Source organism: Pogona vitticeps, chromosome 1 (genome assembly GCF_051106095.1).
Source record: "Pogona vitticeps strain Pit_001003342236 chromosome 1, PviZW2.1, whole genome shotgun sequence".
NCBI lineage: Eukaryota > Metazoa > Chordata > Lepidosauria > Squamata > Agamidae > Pogona > Pogona vitticeps.
Window position 1 is genome coordinate 206,183,145 of NC_135783.1, and position 20,306 is coordinate 206,203,450.

Sequence of the window (20,306 nt, forward strand, 5' to 3'; positions counted from 1 at the left end):
TTCATTGTATTCGCGAAGGCTTTCACGGCCGGGATCTAATGATTGTTGTGGGTTTTTCAGGCTCTTTGGCCGTGTTCTGAAGGTTGTTCTTCCTAAAGTTTCACCAGTCTCTGTGGCCGGCATCTTCAGAGGAGAGCACAGAGTGCTGTCCTCTGAAGATGCCGGCCACAGAGACTGGCGAAATGTTAGGAAGAACAACCTTCAGAACACGGCCAAAGAGCCCGAAAAACCCACAACAACCGTTCTTTTTCAGCTTTATTCGAATGTTGGATATTAACAGTTCATGGTCAGTACCACAAACTGCTCTTGGTGTTGTTTTGGCAGAGAGAATATAGCTTCTACATTGCTTGCTTCCAGTTATGTAGTCTATTTGATTTTTGTATTGACCATCTTGTAATGTTCATGTGTATAGTCATCTGTTCAGTTGCTTCAGACATGCATTTGCAATAAACAGATTGTTGACTTCACAGAACTCTGAGTCATTCTCCTGCTTTATTTCTGTCCCCTAGATCAAATTTCCCAACATTTGGTTCTGTTTTGTTCCCTACTTCTGCATTCCAGTTATCTATGATGATAAGCATGTCTTATTTTGGTGTATGATCAGTTTCCCCTTGGATGCTTGCATAAAAGCTTTCAGTTTCTTCTTCCTCAGCATCAGTAGTTGGAGCTTAGTATGTCTAATTGATTTTATTCAGTCAAACCTTGTATTATAGCTCCTAACTGCCTGTGCTGTTAGGAGCTATAATACAAGTTAGGAGCTATAATACAAATGGAGTGGCTCTGTTTTAGAGCCACTCCATTTCTGTTGGATTTGTCATTGCCAGAGCAGAACACTTTTGTAGTAGTCTGACTGAAAGTATCCTGTTCCAGTCCGATTTTGTTCATTGACACCATGCACTACAGTGTTTATATGTTCCATTTCTTGCTTTATGGTTTCCAGTTTACCTTAACTCGTGCTTCTCACATTCAATGTTCCCATTGTATGTCTTGTGCAGCACTGGATTTTCCTTTCACTTCTGTGCATGTCGGCCACTAGACTCACTTTCAACTTTCTCTAGCTGCATCATTAGTGGCAGAGCTATTCATACTTGTCCTTTGTTCTTCCCCAGTAGCTGATTGAGTGTTTTTCAATCTGGGAGTCTCATCTTCCAGCACTATCTCTTTTTTCATTTTGGACTGTCTCAGCCTAGAGTTTCGTGGTAAGGAAGATTCAACAGGGGGTTACCATTGTCACCTTTTGCTTAGTATTAACACAAATTAGCTTGTGTGTCAATGCCATTACTTTCAGCTACAGTTGCTGCCTTACAAAGAGTTAGAAATGTACTATTGCCATCATGTCATGCTGGTGGGCTTCATATTGGAGTATCTGGTTGGCCACTGAGGTAATAAAATGCTGGACCTGGTAGGAGTCTGGTCTAGTGATCTAACATTGTCATAGTGACTTCAGGGATGCTTCAGGCATCATTTGCTGTCTTCTCGGTGGTGACATAAAAATTTATGTGTACTGAAGTTCTCTTAAATAAAAAAAGAAGGGGGTGCATTTGTTAAAGCCATCATGCTGATTAAGGAAAAGCAATAATGTCTGGTGATAAAAAGAGGTAGACACAGTAGATGGAGCTCTTGGATCAATTAGTAGTTCAGAAATACTGTATTTCATATGTCTCTGCTGATTTTGTACGTGCTCGGTCCATCTTGCAGAAACCACGTTGTGCTGCTTTAATTTATTTGTTGATAGCAAATGTTTTAAATGAAATTGTTGCTTATTAAAATATATTGTGACCTTCTCCTTGTGAGACTGGATATTCTCATTCTCTTCCTCCATCCCCTCCCCTCCTTCTAGCAGATTTATGTATTTATGTGTTCGAGTTGGATGAGGACAACATCATAAATCATTGCTCAAAGCATGGATACAAGTCTTCCTATGTCATTTAAAGATTTAAAATGACCATGGCTGGGATCCAAATATTGCTTCTGTTTGGTAATTGTCTAATGGTTCTAGGAGAACAGTTTGTTTCAGAAACTTACATGAGAGAATCAGTGCTTTATCCAGAGAGTGTTATGTGTATATAGGTTCTTTCTGATAAAAATTGCTCCTGTAGTTTCATTTTTTTTAGGTGTATTTGCATGCAGAACCATTCCATTTTCTCCCTTATCTGGATTTCTGGATTCTAATCTAACATGTTTTCCCTCAATATTTCCTTTAATATTGTTGCTGCTGCTGTAGGAAACAACTCCCCAAATCTTCCTGCATAATGTTACACCTGTGCAAACTGAAGATGTTTTGAAAAACCCATGGGCTTTTATCAGTTATTTTAAAAAAAAATTTATTCCAGCCTCCCAAGTCTGCAGGCTCCCCTGGGATCACTTTTGACCTGGAGATGCCTTTTGGAGCCTTTAATGCCTGAAAATCATCACTAGTTCCACTACTGGAATTTGGACCATTGGCCGTGATTTGGAGGCATTAGAGGCTGCACCCTGTCCCAAGGCTCCCAAAAGCTTTCTGGTGTCAAAAGGGATCCCAAGGAACTCTTAGAACCTAGGAGGACAGAATATGTAACTTTTAATATAAAAGCTGTGGGTGATGAGATCATCTGCTTGTTCAGGTGTAACTTTGCACCAAGAGCATTCTAGCCATTGTGACTGAATTCTACTTTGTATAAGGTGACAAAAGGTAGTGTTTTGAATAGGCATATTAACTGTTTTCAGACAGATGTGCAAAAGTGGGCTAAATCTGGGTTATAGTATTTGTATGATTCTGGAAAAACTATGCAGTGGAGCAGTGAGCTGCTCCTCTCCCTGGGGCAGAGCAACAGCACAGTGTTTGTATCAGAGTCTTTATTCCTAGGGTTAAAAAGATAGTCAGCAATTTGAATACAGGAAAGAGGACATCAGAAGTAATTCTGTATCTTTTTTTTTAGTGTTAAAAATAAAATAAAATAAAATTTAAAAAGAAGTAATTCAGTAAGCAGAGTGGCCAGTGCCAAAGGAGAAGGCAAAAGCTTCACTTTTGGTTCATTTCCAGTGATCACACACCATGGAAAGAAACCAAAGCAGAGCAATCCTACCTACACCAAAAAAGTAGAATCCCCTGATAGGGACTCAGAAAGGTACAGAAAGGACGGCTCTAGGGACAGGCTGGTCTCCTCCAACAGATATGTTTTCTGATCACTGTCTTTAGGAGTGAACCAACCTGTACCTTCAGTGGACTGGACACCTGTGTAGTCCCTCCTTGAGTTTCCTAGCACACCAACTTAGATTAAACAGGGATGACTTTGGTGATTTAGCCAAAACCATGAGTCTTTGGCTGATGACATGAAATTCAGGGCAGAGCGGTTCTGTCATACAGAGGCAAAAAGTGACAATTGATTTTCTTGAAAGCTGCCTTATAAATTTAGATCTAGGGATTTCAGTGTGAGAGAATGTTTATAAAACACAGGATAAGACAATCCAATAAAGTGAGATTATATACATCGTTGAGAAATCCACAGCCCAATAACTCCAAAGAGTCTTGCCGCAGTCAGTACACCTACAGAATTGGGAGCTGAAGAGCCAAGTTTTAACTTGGCACTGAACTGAAGCTGGAATATGTGACAATTGGTCTGGTAAGGGAAGAGTATGCAATAACCAGGGGACTAACAGAAGAGTTCTTCTCCAGTGTTTCTATAAAGTGCCATTAATAATCTCTCCTCCTTCGAGTGCTTCTTTTTGCCAAGGATTCATTGTAAAAGCTAAGCAGCAATATTGTTCCTCTTCATGGGGCTACATCTTAACTATCTGAATACAATCTTTTAAGGAAATAGATGCGTGCTTACTAAAATGCATTTCAGACATACTACTTCTGATTTCTAAACCACATCCTGTTCATTTCAGAACAGGCTATGGTTCATTTTTTGCCCTTCCATGTATAAATCCTTAACCCCTTCCATAATTTGTTGTTATTTTAGTATACTTTACAAATACATCCAAGCAACTAATGTATGAATCAAACTAGACGAAAAGGAATATGTGGTCCATATGATTAACCTGTTTCCCTCCTGTAGTTTCTTCAGAGGTAAGCAATCTCAGCAAACAGAGTTGAAGATTAAGTTTGTTTTTATCTTTCAGTGGTCAATGGTAAAGCAAAGCACAGTAAATGCAAAACATTGTAGTTTCAGGAAAAATCATGTGCTGTGACAGATGGGAACACTTTTGCAAAAATGTTAATAAATGTCTCTAGTTAGAGCCTCAGATTGCTTGCAAGTCACGTTGAACAGCTGGAGTGAGGATCCTGCACCCTCCAGAAGTTATAGGTGTGGTCGATGGAGTAAATATTCTGAGGAGCCAGCAACAGACCCCAGCTGGAAATGATCATTTAAACCCACCTCTTCTCTCTTGGTTTGAGTCCTGTTCCATACTCCCAAGGTATTGTGCAGACACCATGACTTCCACCTCAGATCAGCATTTCTTTTTCCTCCTCCTCCTATCCCAGCCTGCTTTTTCTAGGCACGGATTGCAGTACTATTAGAGGTACCCTATAATCCATTTTCAGGCATGTACTTAATGGTGACCATTTAAAGGAACAGAAGGAAACAAAACTAATATTTTGAAAGGGGTGTTGCACCTTTAAGAAAAGACAGCATGTGCTAGTCCTGCTTATCTGTTTCTTAGCAACAGATTTTCAGAGGCTGCAATACAACTTTAGCATTGGGGAAAGGGGTTAAAAGGGAGAGTGGGGAACAAAGACTGAAAGAATTGTAGAAGGTTAACCCAATAGAAGAATTTTATTGTATGGAAACAAAATTAAATTTAAGGCATTTCTTGAAAGAAGAAGAAAAAATGGGCTCAACGTAATGTTTATATACAACATTTTATGTGTGTATGTGTGTGTGTGTGTATACACACACACACACACACACATTATATATATATATCTTATTCATTTTATATATATATGTAAAATGAATAAGATATATATTTAAAATGTTGCCTATGCAGTGGGAAAAATACTCAGAAGGATTTATTAAATGATAATTGACTTAACAGAGTTTTTAAAACCAATCGAAGCTTTGATAAATCATAGAAGCTGCTGTCTTAAAGCAGATGTATTTGATATATTGCCCAGAGAAAGTATCTTTATTGAAAAATGAGTCACTTTAATATCTTCAATGGTACTTATTTTCTATTCAGTATTTGTGTGCTTATGATTCCAACAACAGCATGAGAACTGTTGGTGAGTGAGATGATTTTACATTGTGGATAATAGTTATAGGTGTAGCCAAAACCTTTGAAACGTGGCAGTGCATTTATCCCCAGTTTAGATCATGGACTGCCATTTTCTTAGGCCTGGCCTTCTATATTTGCATCTTGCGTTCTTAGTGTATGTCCAGAGAATCACACCGGAGCCACCTGCTGCAAGGTAAACACCATGAGGGAATATGTCAACATTTCTCCTTCACTGCAGAGCACGTGATCAAATCTGCTTTGTGTACACGAGAGCACGTCCTAGGAGATATGAAAGAGACAGCTGCTAGCTGGAACGAGCTGTGTGCAGCCTGTATCAGATCAGCTGGGGAAAACATCCCTTTGTGATCACTTGCTCTAATTGCTCCTGTGGAGCAAGACGAGTCCCTGGTACATTTCGCAGGCATTGTTGTCGGCATATTACACCAACAGTTTCAGCCACTAGCGGGAGTACATCCATTTTCTGTCTCTTTTATTTAGGTACACAAAACAAGCACCAATTACATCTCTTGTCCTTACCTGTGGCCTGATCCTTTGTGACCCCCAGAATATTTTTCTTAGTGGAGTGCCTTCAGGAACTTTCAGTTGTACCTCGACATAGTCAGAAACTTGTTTGTGAAACTGGTGAAATGTATAGGTTTGCTGGCAAATCAGTGAGGAATGAATGTCTGCTTCATGAGGTGGTCCTTCTGGGTGTGAAATATTGCTTTGGCACCACTGTAGTTCACTTAAAATTTCCAGTAGCCCCAAATGTGCTGGTTATTTCTTTGTCAAGAAGATGGGAACCCAATATCCTGGCTCTGCTCCAGCCTTGAAATAAATGTAAGGGACCATAAACATGCTGCTCTAATGATTATAAGTAATGTTTCACCCTGATGATATGAAACATTGCTTCTCTTCAGTTGGCTCTGTTCGTTTACACAAAAACCAGCAGAACTCTGGCTAATAGTGTGTTTGGGCAGGGTAGAACAGATGGAACCTGTCCTTGGCCAACCAAACTTTTATGTATACATGTCCCAAAATGTTAAAAGCCATGCTGAGAGCATAGACTCCTCCAAGATTCACTTTTCATGCTGTAAGGAAGAGTATTGACAAACCAGTCTGAGCATTTCAAGGAAGCTCAAGAATCATTGATCAGAAACTGGTTGACAGGAAGTTCCAGACAGGGCCAGTATTGCTGTAGAAAAGCCACACTCAGCTATGCCCAACCTCGTGCAATTATATTTCCATTTACACATTGGCGTTCACCTTTCCTTCCCCCCCCCACACTCCCATGTGTTTCCCCATTGGCATATTCATTTTAGTTGTCAGAATTCTAAACATAGCCCATGGTATATGGTAAATTACACTCTGTGTTTCTTTGGTGGTCATGATGCATTGTCAGACATGTTTTTCTTTGTTACCTGTATTATTAACTTTATTTCCAAAATAACATTCCTGAGAGGAATTTACAGGGAAGAAAAAGAGGGAAGGGATATTCTTCAGCAAGTAATGCTCATACTACAGAGACTGATTTTTTTTCTTTTTCTTTAGAGTGTCTCTTATCCTAAATTCAGCTAGTGCTCTGATGGAGAGCCCTGCTTTTATGTATTTCAGACATTTGTTCTTAAATTGTGGCCCCATCTCTTGTACCTCCACCCTCCCATCCATTTGTCATTGTATCTATAAATTGTTCTGAAAGAGATGAGGGGAAGAAGAAGTACAGTACACACTTTGTGAGGATTGTTTTGATAATTCTTTGTCAGATTGGTTTACTGTTGCTTGCCAGGAACAGGGTATTTTGTGAGAAACAACACTGTCAGATCACATAGTCAATAACTTTCAAGTTATGTGAATGACAGCAGGCTTAGAATAACCTGATGGATGGGTAATATCACACTCCGTGTGTCTGAATAAGTGGGCTTGTCCATGAAAGTTCATATTAAAATATAACAGTCTTCAAGGTGCTACCACATTTTTGCCCCTTTGAGTTTTGCCTTATACGCTTGAACAGACTAACATGGCTGCCTGTTCTAAAACTAATTACGTATATAAGGCATATAAGTGAATAGATACAGTAATGCATATTCACATTGCAAGGACATAGCTGCCCTGAATGGTTCCTGTCGTTATGTATTCAGGCATGAAGCAGCAATCTGAATATGGTTTTATATTTTCGTGTGTGTGTAAACTACTGTTCTAGTGTATATTTCCAGGTGCCCAAAATGTAAATGTGTTTTCCCTATTGTATATGAGCACATGTATGGAATTCACTGATTGCTTACAGTTTGCTAATACAGGTACACCTCAGCTTCTTGCAGAGACAAAACCAAAAGCCAAGAGAGAGAGAGAGATTATTGTGTAAGGTGAACTTCATGTGGCTTTTGTATTTGTTTCTACACCAGACTTCAGGAAGTAGGCAGATTTTATTCAGACAGTTCAGCTAGATATTTATTGCTAATATAAACGCTTCTTCTCCTTGTAATTTATTGACTGAAATTCAACAGTAAATTGTAAGTAGAGTAGTACCATTGAATCAGTGAGGATTTGATGTGTCAACTTCTTTGTAAGTTCCATTGATTCAGTGTGTTTCATCTAGTTACCACTTACTACCAAGTTTCAGCCTATGTGGTAAACAGTGAGGTTGGGAAAGGAACAGTTAATTTTGTTTCATATAGTGAGTCAGGTAGCCTTCATAAGCCTAAAGTTATGTGAAATGGTGCATCTGGATATCTCATAAGAATGGACAAAGGAAATGAAAAGGTCCTATGTAAGCCGACTTTACTCATGATGAGTCATTTAGGCAGCACAACGTCAGAATCTGCTAGAACTCTGGCCTTTTCCTTATTGTACAGTGGTGCCTCGCTTGACAACGTTAATCTGTTCCAGCGAAATCGCTGTAGAGCGAAATTGTCATCAAGCGGGGGGAAAACCTATTGAAACGCATTAAAAACCGGTTAATGCGTTCCAATGGGCTAAATACCTAATCGCCCAGCGAAGATCCTCCATAGGGCAGCCATTTTCCGATGGCTGTCTTGCAAAAATTAAGTCCTGAAAACAGCGGGGAGCCATTTTGCACAGCAGGTGGCCATTTTGAGAGCCGCCGATCGGCTGTTTTCAGATCATCGTAATGTGAAGAATCGGTTCCCGAAGGAGGGAACCGATCATCGTAAAGCGATTTTTGCCCATTGAAACATCATTTTGCGATCACAAAATGATCGCAAAAACCTCATCGTCAAGCAGATTCATTGTTTAACAAGGTAATCATTAAGCGAGGCACCACTTGTACTTCAAGGGACCCATTTTTGAAAATGTGTCCTCTACTGGCCATAGGGCAAATATGCCTTCTGTCCAGAGTAGAGTGCCCCTGGCCCCTTAGTAAGCAAGTTGTTTTGTTATTCTTGTTCATTTGGACTGACATTATTTACATTTTGATGCTACTTTGACAGGTAGACCACTGTAAATGTGGAGAAGGGAATCAGAGAGAAGTGTCCATGAAGTTTATTCCTGCACAGCAGTGGATGACTAGGCACTCATAGGACTGGATGACTTCTGCAGTGATCTGCTATCTGGGATGGTGAAGGTGGGTGACACTCAGCAAAGGTGGGCAGATGCTGACCTAATGTAAGTCTCAGAATCCTGGATTATGTAAGTCTCAGTGTGTTGTCTCTCTTTGCCCAAGAAATACCAGAAAAGAATACTTTATTTGTATAGGACATTGAATTCAGGACCATGGACAGCTCCTTGAAAAGTCAGAGTGTGTGCCTAGAGTTTGCAGAGATACTGTACTATCAAGAATGAGAAGGGTTTGTGACGGGTGGCATTTCTTCCCCCCACCCTTTACCTGTCTTGCCTTTATTTTGTTTTCTGTTTGATTGTTGGAACAATAGCTAGAAAATAAAATAATGTTCAGAATGTTCATAGACTGAGATAAGAAAAATCTACTTGAGGTAGATGATAGTGCACAGTTTTGGTTGTTTTTTTTTTCATTTTAAGTAGTGGCATAGATAGAAATTTTAAACCAAGATGTCTTTGCAGCACAATGCCACATGGGTTTACACAGAAGTAAGTTTCCCTGTAATCAGTGGGACTTATTCCAAGGTATACGTCTGTAAGATTGCAATTGACTAGATAGGCGGGGTATAAATGAAATAAATAAATAAATAAATAAATGTGAAGGTAGCATATATTAATTTAATAGCAATTTGCTAATAAAATATATTAACCTTCATAGGGGTAGGGTTGATGAGATACTGTTGACAATGATGTGAAAAGTATTTAACATGTAGCTAGGCAATGTGAGAACTGAGCTGATTAGGATTTTGTTATGGGAGTTGGGGTCATTCTAGCTACTGTCCCTCACAGTGGTTATGATTTGGTATTTGCCTCAGAAGAGCAACTTCCATTTCCCTCCCCAGAAGGGAAGTGAAGCACATATTTGGACTTGTTTCAGCTTGTCGGTGTCCATATCAAGACTAGTCATAATCATGACACAGTACTTCATCTCTCAAAAACTTTTCATAATTTGCCATTTTTTTATTTATTTATTCGATTTATATCCCGCCCATCTGGTATATTCTACCACTCCTGAACAGTTGTTATCTGTCAAGTACACTGTTCTTTTATTTTTATTTTTTACATCCACAACATGCTCTGTACACTCATGATCCTTGAGTCTGAGATTTAATGGCAGAGAGCATACATTCATTGATTGGTGGGTTGTTTGGTTAATTGATTGATTGATTGATATTTAGAGCATGCTTTACTTTTGATAATCTTCAAAAGCTGGAGAGACTGTGAGATTGGTTTGCATCAGATCACTGTGCAGTACATGGCAATTTCTATCCATAGGCTTCCAGTCTAAAAGACATGATATGAAAGGAGAAAGATAAGGGAAAGTGGTAAAGGGCAAATTCAGGCACTGGTTTTTCAATTGCAAAGTTTTTGTGCTGACCAGGTTTAATGGAAGTCCTTCAGAGAGAAGAGGAGCCAGATGGATCTGGTTTCTCAGCAGAGTGGATGGAATGGTTCTGCTTTCCATCTTTATCTCTACTGCAGCCTGATGAAATACCTGCTGCTAGATGGCACCTTGGGATTCTGATGGAGCTGGTCAGCAGAGTCTTCTTTATTTTTATTTGTAGAATGAGTTGATTTTTTTAAAAAAAGAGATTAAAAAAAAGCTAAAGACTTCAGTTTTTATTCTGCACACAAATATTGTGTAGGAGCACTGCGCCGGTTTCCAATAGTACATGTACATAGTACAAAGCTGCACGGCTCAGGTATCATAAATTGTAAGCCCTTCCTTGAGGACAGATCATGCAAGTACCTAAGCTGGCTAAATCTTATTCCAGTACAATAAAATGGCCACTTAACCATTTTGAAATTAGCTAATTAGAAGTTAAGCACACATGTCCCATTGACTCTCAGTGGTCTTTCGAAATCCAATTTCACTAGGAAAACCTTATTTATAGTCCAATAAAAAGCTCAGTTTGCTGGTTGAGCATTTCTTTTTGTTGTTGATGATGTTGTTTCCTTTTCTTTAGTGCTGTTGTTTCATCACTTCTCTCTCTCTCTCTTTCTCTCTCTCAAAGAAATCCTTCGGGTTTTTCCTCCCTTCCCACAGGTCATTCCTTCCCAAGAATTAAAAAGTAATTAAAATTTGCAGAATGAGAAGATGGCACAAGCGTTGCTTGCACCACCAGGACCTGATTGTTTCTTCCTGTTTACTCGAGAGTCACTTGAAGCAATTGAGAGGAGGATTGCTCATGAAAAGAAAAGGCCTAAAAGTGACCAGGAGCAAAAGGACGAGGATAATGATGAAAAGAAGCCAAAACCAAACGTTGACTTGGAAGCTGGCAAGCCTTTGCCCTTTATTTACGGTGACATACCTCCAGGAATGGTGTCTGAGCCCTTGGAAGACTTGGACCCTTACTATGCAAATATGAAAGTAAGCATTCATGAAGACTAAAGCTTGAGCCTGCCTCTTCTTGTTAGAGGTCTCTATGCCAGGCTTTGGGCCATCTCTGCCTCTCCTCCTGATTAAAGTAAGGACAAAGGGAAGGTGTAATATAGGCTGTCACCATGGCACTTGTTTATAATAGGAAATGGTAGAGCTAAATCAAATTGCTAATCTCAACTGAATCAGTGAGATTCAGTAGACCTGCTCTAGTTGGGACCAGCAGTTGGACACTGGTCACTGTTTACTCTTGCCTTTGAACTGGTCTCAAAATAATCCAAAGGTAAACTACTTTTCCATATGCATATCTTCATGAACATTGTAATCTTACTTTCATGTGTTTATGTGTTTCTCTATTTTTAGACATTTATAGTATTGAATAAAGGGAAGACCATCTTCAGATTTAGTGCCACACCTGCCTTGTATCTCTTAAGTCCTTTCAGTATAATTAGAAGAATTTCTATAAAGATTTTGGTTCATTCATATCCTTTTTAAAGAAATTTGTAGTTTAAAAGTTCCTTTATGAAACTATTGGTAGCCTTAAATTCATAGCATCTGGCTCTTCCTAATTGTGGAATATATATTTTTATTTACTATTCAGGTCTTAGTTTTGAAATTTAAATGGAAACAAATTGTTTTAATGACCTAAATGGATTTAATTTCGGGAGAGATAAACCTTTTGTGGTTGGGAATCCAGCAAAATCCTTCTATAGTTGGGAAGGCTCCTTCTGCCATTGGTGGTATTTTGATATGACAGACTATTTTTCCTGGCCAAATGGGGGATAAATCCATTTTCATTCATCTACCCCCCTTTTTTTCCTGCAATCTCCTGTGGCTCCCAAATATCTGACACAGTGAATTGGGGCCCTCTGGAAGAGTAGGAGAGGTTGCATTGGGGTATGCACCAACACAGGGGAACCAGTGAAAAGTCCCCCTGCTAAGTGAGTGGTTTCCTGCCTAAAACTCCATTTGCAGATGATCCCAGTAATGGGACAAAGCACGGGCTTCAGAATATGTAATTAGCAACACATAATAGCTGTAGGCCACAGTTCTACACCCATTTGCCTCAGGCTGAGCTCTGTTGGTTTGATGAAACTTGCTGTTGAGAATACATAAATAAGAGTGAATTGTTAGTTAATGTTACTGTGTAGACGTTGCTTATGCTCCTTAACTTAATCTCACATTATTCAGCATGTTTATTATGTGCACTATTCTAACAAACTGTGTATTCATGACCTTGAAAGACCCTCCCGACTGGTCTAAGGCCGTAGAGTAAGTACATTGTGGTGAGTGACTGCGTGGATGTTCTTGTTTTCCCCTGAAATCACATAGGGCCATAGAAAGCTCCATTATACTGAGCTGAGCCACTGGTCTATCTAGCGTTGAGGAGTTGTGGCCCTCCAGAGATTCAGGCAGGATTATCTCCCATCCCTTTGTGGAGATCCGTTATGTTTCTTGTGATCTCCCATTGAAATACTGACCAGGCCAGACACTTCTTAGCTTCCAAATTCAGACAAGATCAGGGCCGTACAATGGCATGATTTAAACATGCTAAATACTGTATAGCAGTGGTCCCCAACCTTGGGCCTCCAGATGTTCTTGGACTTCAGCTCCCAGAAATCTTGGCCAGCAGAGGTGGTGGTGAAGGCTTCTGGGAGTTGTAGTCCAAAAACATCTGGAGGCCCAAGGTTGGGGACCACTGCTGTATAGGACCTGCAACTGTCTCATGCTATTATTTTTTTTATTATTTATTTCTGAAGTTATTGTAGACAGTTATGTGGATTTTCTGGAGAAGTTTAAACTAGATAGTTCTGAATTTTTTTTTTTAGGGAAAATATCTTATAACTTAAATAGAGTGTGATCTGTTGAGGCTTGTTTACCTTACATTTAGTGAACAAAGCAGAAATAACATCTCTTTAATCTGTGTCCTAGAAGGCATAAGTATTAAAAGTGAAATATTTAATTGGTGGTGGAATTACATAAGTCATAGTTGGATTGCAATTGTAAGGGAGTTCCACAGGTCATAGGGGAGAACCCCTCCCCTTGAACCTCATGGCACAGTGGTTAAAGTGTAACAACTGCGACCAAAACTCTGCTCATGACCCAGGTTCAATCCTAGGTAGCCGGCTCGAGGTTCGCTCAGTCTTCCATCTTTCCAAGGTCTGTAAATTGAGTACCTAGCTGGCGTGGGTGGGTGGGTGGGAAGTATTGTGTAGCCTGCATTATTAAATTGTAAAGTGCTTAGAAAGTGCTTTAAGAGCTAAGCGATGGTATATAAGCAACACACTTTGCCCTTTTGGGGGGAAAAGAGAAGCCTGGAGGGGGCAGTGTGAGCTCAGAGATGTGACCTGTGATTTGGCAGTTAACCAGAGAAAAATCCATGGTTCTTTTCCAGAGTAGACTTCTGAGGCTGAAATAAAGAACAGGAGAATCAAGCTAGTACAGTCTGGGGAAGCTCCCCCCCCCAATCAATCTGAAGATACGTGTGAGACTGGAAGAACCATAGATCATTTTTTAACATGAGGGAATTTGTAGAAAAAAAATTACCCATGGACTTGTGGACAGAGTATGAGGAGTAGCAAATACCAGTCATTTTACACCCTGCTAATCCGCCACATTCATTTTTAATAGGAATATGTTCATTTTAATGATGGCATCAAAATAATAAAAAGAGAACAAGTGGTATTGGAAATAGAGCCTCAAATTCTTATAACAGCCCTTTGCTGGTTTTCTTCTTAGTATTGTGAAAAAAGAAAAAGAATAGAATGAGTGAATTTCTTTGAAAAACTTATTAATAAATATTTATAGTCAATGATAAGTCCTATTTAATGAAAAATTAGCTTGGATTTTTTCTCTCCTTCAGATATACTTTCACAGGAATTTACACATTTGAGTCCCTCATAAAAATTTTTGCAAGAGGTTTCTGTATAGATAACTTTACTTTCCTTCGAGATCCATGGAATTGGCTTGATTTCCTCGTAATTTCATTCGCGTAAGTATTCAGCCATTTGTAAAATGGGGTAAACTATGAATTTTGGATAGTGGCTATTTTTAGATGTTAACCTTCATGATTTGCAGCTTCAACAAATATTAGTAACTGCAGTGTTCACCATTATTGCAAAAATGCGGCTATTAATAATAGATTTTTTTAAAGTAACTCAGGATCTACCAGAATTGGGATTCCCTACTCTCCTCTAATTTCTCTCCATGCATGTTAAAAAAAACCCTGCTCTGTAGAGGTAGGAAACCTTCTGGAGCTGTCTTTTGTTTTTCTTTAATTACAGAGAGCTGCGGCAGGAACAAATCCAATTCTGCTAGATTTGGAAATGAAGTTACGCTGCTGGATCTTTACCATTGACTCAAATTTAGATTGTATTATTTTGGGTTTTTTAATGGGCATTGTATTCCTTCACCAAATGATAGTTTAATAGACATTCCTTAATGCAGACATATGATATGCCATGGGATAATTTTTTTATGCCCTGAGAAAGCTTTTGTTTTTGAGGGCGGAAAAGTATTCTATAAGCTATTTTGATTATAGAGGTTAGTTGTAAAATGTGATATGTAAACTATCTGCAGGCCTCTGGTGCCTCTGGGATGTAGCCATCATCATACTCAGCACCTAGCTTTGTTAAATTTGGATAATACAAAAACTAAGGAGGCAGTATTTGTTAACTTATGGATAGTGTGCTAACAGGAAGCCTCACTAGAAATAGTGGGACTTACTTCTGAGTCTTTATGCAGAAGATCCAACTGAATGCAAACACAAGTAACTTGTTTAATTGCCAAAAAGACTGAGATCAAATACATGAAAAGCTGTGCCTCGATTCTGAATAACTGTGGTTTGAATCTACAGATATGTAACAGAATTTGTAAACCTGGGCAATGTTTCAGCTCTTCGAACTTTCAGAGTATTGAGAGCTTTGAAAACTATTTCTGTAATCCCAGGTAAGAAGTAAGTGGTGTAAGATGTTAGGTCCCGTGTACCTCCCAACTGTTCCTTTTTATCCTGTCATTGTGTTTGTGTGTGAACTCCCCTATTACAGATATGTGACAGAGTTTGTGGACCTGGGCAATGTCTCAGCGTTGAGAACATTCAGAGTTCTCCGGGCATTGAAAACAATATCAGTCATTCCAGGTGAGAGAGGGATCGAAAAGGCTGAATTTTAAATTCAGCAAAAGTTGCTGTCACATGCCTTTGGATAACTATTGTCACTGATCGAGCAAAAAAAAATTCAATGCAAACCATCCACATTTTATTGGTGTTTGTGTTTGCTTTTGTTGATATAATTGCTTCTTTCTCCTTGCCTCAAAACTAAAGAGAGAGAGAAAGAGCCTTTGAATTTAGCCTATTCCTACATGAGACAGTATACTGATTTTGCATGTTGCCTATTAAGCTGTTAAATCCTGTTTTCATCACTATGAAAAAGATTTAAGGCATCATTTCAAGAGAAACATTACTGGTTATTGAAATAACCCAGTAATTTGGGCAGCTGAATATTTTGTAAGCAATAAACCCATCAGGAACGGCATGCATTGCTTTTGCAGGACATACTACTATCTTTTGGCTTGAAAGGATTTGCTTTGCTGAAGTCATGGTTAACATACTATATATTTCATTTCCATTTGCATCGGAGTGGATTTGATTTAAATCAAATCGATTTAAATCAAAAAATGGATGATTTAAATAAAATCATTTTTTAAAAATCATTGATTTTTATCCACGATTTGCAGTTTCTATTTTGAAGAGTATTTCATCCAAACGTTATGATTTTATGGACTGAAGCACCTTGTCTTCTATCCCCAATGCATTCCTTGCAGCTTTTAAATATAGTACTTGCTTGCATGAAATCTTTAATTTCTGTCTACTATACTTCAGTGTCTCAAACAGGAGTTCTGTCTTGTTGTTGCATATTTTTCTCTTTGCAGGCCTAAAGACCATAGTGGGAGCCCTCATTCAGTCTGTGAAGAAGCTCTCAGATGTCATGATCTTGACTGTTTTTTGCCTGAGTGTCTTTGCACTCATAGGGCTGCAGCTTTTCATGGGGAACCTGAAGCACAAATGTTTGTTCTGGCCCCTGGATAATAATTCTTATCTAGATTCACGCTTTCAGGAATACTACAATGGAACAGAATTCAACTGGACCAAATACATTGAAAATGAAGGTGAATAGCAACCTCCATAGCTTGAACAGGAATGGGCCCTGTGTCCTGGAAGCTATCCTGCCCTTAAAATCTGTGTCGAGCATGGCCATCTGCCTTCATATATACACTTATATAAATGGAGCCCTACCCAGTCTATTTGGGTTGGGAGCCTGTACTCCTTGAAAGCATACACACAGCTGCAAAGGCAAGGAGATTGGGTAGCATAAGATGTCATGGAAGGGCTAGCAGCATACTCTGCTCCTCTTTTAATATGTGGGTGAAATGTGAAGGAGCTTTAGATGAAAGAGTGTATTGGGCAAATAGTGAGGCATTGTGCTCGGAATCCTCCTTCAGTTGATATGCAAAATGGCTGAAAGGTACTGCCACTTCTGCAGTTCTTGGGGGCATGCACATACACTGGCTTGATGAATACGTGCATGCATGCACCCTCCTGAATTGTGGCAGTGGCACTTTGTGTACCAGGGAGGAACAGATAGAAAGTTATGCTTGTGCTTGAATTGTGAATAGAATTTCAGCCACTCTTTCCTCCCTCACCTCTTTTTCTTTCTCTTGTTTTCCTTGTACCTTATCTTCCCACTTCTTAAGATTTTTCAGACATTTCACAGGTGTCCAAGATAAGAGGAGTAGAAGCATAATTAACCCACGGAAAGCTTTTTTTAGTGCATAATTTTTTCTACCACCCTGTGGGGACAATATATTTATTTTTAAAATACAAGTTTTGGTGCTTGCAGCTACTACTATTCATGAATAACTGTCATGAAGCATTTTTGGTAGAAACATGATTTGCCATTTATCAAGGTGTGTTTGGAGGAAGACACACCCAAAAGGGAGCTTTCTCCTTGGCTGCTGCCAGGTCCTAGAATTTTGGGGCAGAGAGGCTAGGCTTCTCTTTCCCTGTTGTCCTTCAATTTGTCCAAGCAAAGATATTCCCTTGGATATTTGACATTTAAATGTATTTATTGTTTATTCATTTATTTGATTTATATACTGCCCATCTGGCCCAAAGGGGGCCATTGGATGGTTGCTGAAGGAAGCTTTAAGTGATAGGCTGCTGTTATTCCTTTTTATTTGTTTATTTAGAAAACCTAGAGTTTTTGTTGTTGTGTGTATGGTTTGTTTGTTGTTGTTGTTTTGGCCTGGGGGGAGAATGAGACACTTTGCTTAACAAGAGAACTACAACCCCTTCCAATCACGTACCGTTTCATGACTACCCAGATGAGTGGAAAATAGTGCCTGGACTTTCCAAGAAATGCTGTGTATAATAAGGCATGAAGGGTTGGATTGAAATCCTAAAAATTCTCTCCTTTTTCCCTCCCTACTAAACAGATCATTTTTATACTTTGGAAAATGCAGATGATGCTTTGCTTTGTGGCAATGGCACAGATGCTGGGTAAGCAGCTTTCAAAATGTAATATACAAGGGGAATTCATTACCTTGAATAAGGCAACCGTACACTGGCTAATTAATAACTTGAGAATTTAGAACAGAATTCCATTCAAAGGGGAGGGCTTTCCTCTTTGCTGCTACAGCCTTGTGATGTTCGGGAAGAGTCTTCCAACAGCTGTTGCTTAGGGTTGGAAAGCACAGAGGAGGATAAGTTACATCTGGAAGAAGGAGTTACAAGGACCAGGTCTTTCTCCCTTACTGGGGTAACACTGTCTTTCCAGTCTTGTAGGGGAATTGGATTCTAGTTATCATGATGCTTTGTTTTTAAAAGGCCTGACTTAGCATGCATATTCATTTGCCACAATTTACTCATAAAATGTTTGATTGTTCCTGAAAATTAGGGTAAGATAATGTAAGTTGTTTTATACAGTTAATGATTTGTAACATTAAGAATGGAGTTCAGAGTGAATCCAGACTTTATTCTTTTCTTTCAAAAGGAAAGGGGTGGAGTACCAAAAGTTGGAAGCGGGTACCAAAGGGGGAAAGCCTAAAATACGTAGATGCTTAGGAAATGGAAAACCATCATTTTGGTTGTGAAGCGAATTGCTGTCAAAATTATCCTGTTTCTGGTCTGTTTTCAGGTTTTTTTAAATTCATTCAGACATATGTTCCATTTCCACATTAGTCTGTAATGTTTTTTTTTTAAGATCTGGAAGAGTCCCCCAACAATTTTATCTTCCACAATGCACTTCTACATGATTGTTACCAAGACATGTATTTTAAAATTCTGACCAAAGAGCTGTGTCACAATATTTGGAGATTTCCTTAGGATAACCATATTATAATTTACATATAAACGTTAGGTATCTGGCTGTGGATCTAGAGGTTGGAAGTACAATTCACCACAGAAGAAAAGCCAGCCTGTGTAGCCTTGGGCAAGCTGCACATCCAGAGTGCCCCAGAGGAAGGGCGAATGTGTGGGGAAATTGTATGCTTAGATCCCGACACGAATGGTGAATCACTTCTGAGTATTCTGTGTCTGGAAAACCCTGAAAAGGGTTGGCACAATCTGATATCATCATCATCATCATCATCATCATCATCATCATCATCATCATCATCATCATTATTATTATTATTATTATTATTATTATTATTATTATTATTATTATTATTATTATTATTATTATTATTATTAACAAAACCTCTGTTAAATTTCCTTCTTTTTTCAGAAGAGAATTAGACGAGGCACATATCAGAAAGCATTTCTGTTTTCTAAGCATCAGTCTGAGATTTACAACCCTGATGATGGTGATGATTATGGTCTTTTTTTTAAAGACACTTAAAATGTGCTAGCCATAATGGTTTTGTATTCTTATGTTGAAGTATATAAGCATAATGTTAACTTGAGGCTTTCCCCCCACCCTTGTTCTGTAGGCAATGTCCAGAAGGATATACATGTATAAAGGCTGGTAGAAACCCCAACTACGGCTATACAAGTTTTGATACGTTCAGCTGGGCCTTCTTGTCACTCTTTCGCCTCATGACTCAGGACTACTGGGAAAATCTCTATCAATTGGTGAGAGAGACTCAAAATAAAAAAACATGCTCTATAGAACTATGGAAGAGGCCTAACTTTATTCATATAAGGACAGAAAATGCATTTCCATGCCTGTATGTAGATGCCTTAGTGATAAAAGTAAATCTGTTCACAATATTTGACATTTTTTGGGTGAAGATTTGTTGGAATTCAGTTTTTTTTCAAAACCCTAGGAAAATGTGTTGTTGTTGTTGTTACAGCCCCAGAGCCCACCAAGAGTAATTAGTTGCTGTTACAGAATTTTCAAGAATTCAGGCATTCCCATTTTTCCGAAGTAGTTAAAATTGCTAATTTCAGGTACTTTTTAACCTTCATCCCCCAGGATCATAAGAATCAAACAAACAAACAAAACACCCTTTTGTTGAATGAGTTGTGGGCTATTTTTGGATCCAATGAAAATTTTAATGTATTGAAAGTTAACAGTAAGGTTAGAATTCCAGTCAGAACTATTGTTAGGATTTAATGAAATGATCTTGCTACTTTCTGATCCAATTCCAATCTCCCTAGTTAATGGGAGTACAATCTAATGACAACCAGGGTGTGCCACTTCTGCTTCTTGACACTATGGTTTTGGGGTGGGGGAGCCCCAATATACTATCTTGGCTGAAACAGAAAAGGGCCCCAGTAGGGAAATGTGGTAGATTCCTTGGAAGGATATTTTGTCCTAGCTCTTTTTTGTCTATGGAACAACAACAAAAATAAAACTCATTTCTACAAATGTATTAAATCTTTTTACAGCCTAAGAGGTTATCAAAAAACTAATGGGATGCACACTTTTGTTTCCTTTTGCTGTTCATAATTAAACTGAATGCTTTCTTCATAATACCTGTGAAAGCTGGAATGTGTAGTCATTTTATATTAGGGGAGAGTCCAAAATTCCAAGCTATTTCTTTTGAATTCCAGAAATGAGTGGAAGTTGCAGCCCTTCCAAAAAAAAAATGTCCAGTCCTCGACAGCTCAACGAGCTGGTTACCTGGCTGTGGGGGGCAGAAGTTGGGA

At 38.9% G+C, this 20,306-nt stretch overlaps 1 protein-coding gene across 3 annotated transcripts in view; it reads left to right on the top strand.

Annotated features, from left to right (window-relative positions):
• Nucleotides 1–8,645: 8,645 nt before the first annotated feature.
• LOC144583013 (sodium channel protein type 2 subunit alpha-like) overlaps nt 8,646–20,306 on the top strand; it is a 76,805-nt gene continuing 65,144 nt past the window's right edge. For 2 of the 3 annotated variants that reach the window (XM_072982069.2, XM_072982075.2), the window contains exons 1-9: nt 8,646–8,782; nt 10,791–11,146; nt 11,519–11,636; nt 12,337–12,427; nt 14,019–14,147; nt 15,012–15,103; nt 16,085–16,321; nt 17,648–17,711; nt 19,145–19,286. In XM_072982069.2, coding sequence (XP_072838170.2) covers nt 10,874–11,146; nt 11,519–11,636; nt 12,337–12,427; nt 14,019–14,147; nt 15,012–15,103; nt 16,085–16,321; nt 17,648–17,711; nt 19,145–19,286 — 1,146 coding nt within the window. In that variant the 5' untranslated portion in view covers nt 8,646–8,782; nt 10,791–10,873. Of the gene's footprint in view, nt 8,783–10,790; nt 11,147–11,518; nt 11,637–12,336; nt 12,428–14,018; nt 14,148–15,011; nt 15,104–15,201; nt 15,294–16,084; nt 16,322–17,647; nt 17,712–19,144; nt 19,287–20,306 lie in introns of all 3 variants that reach the window. The other variant, XM_078394621.1, reaches the window with a different exon arrangement.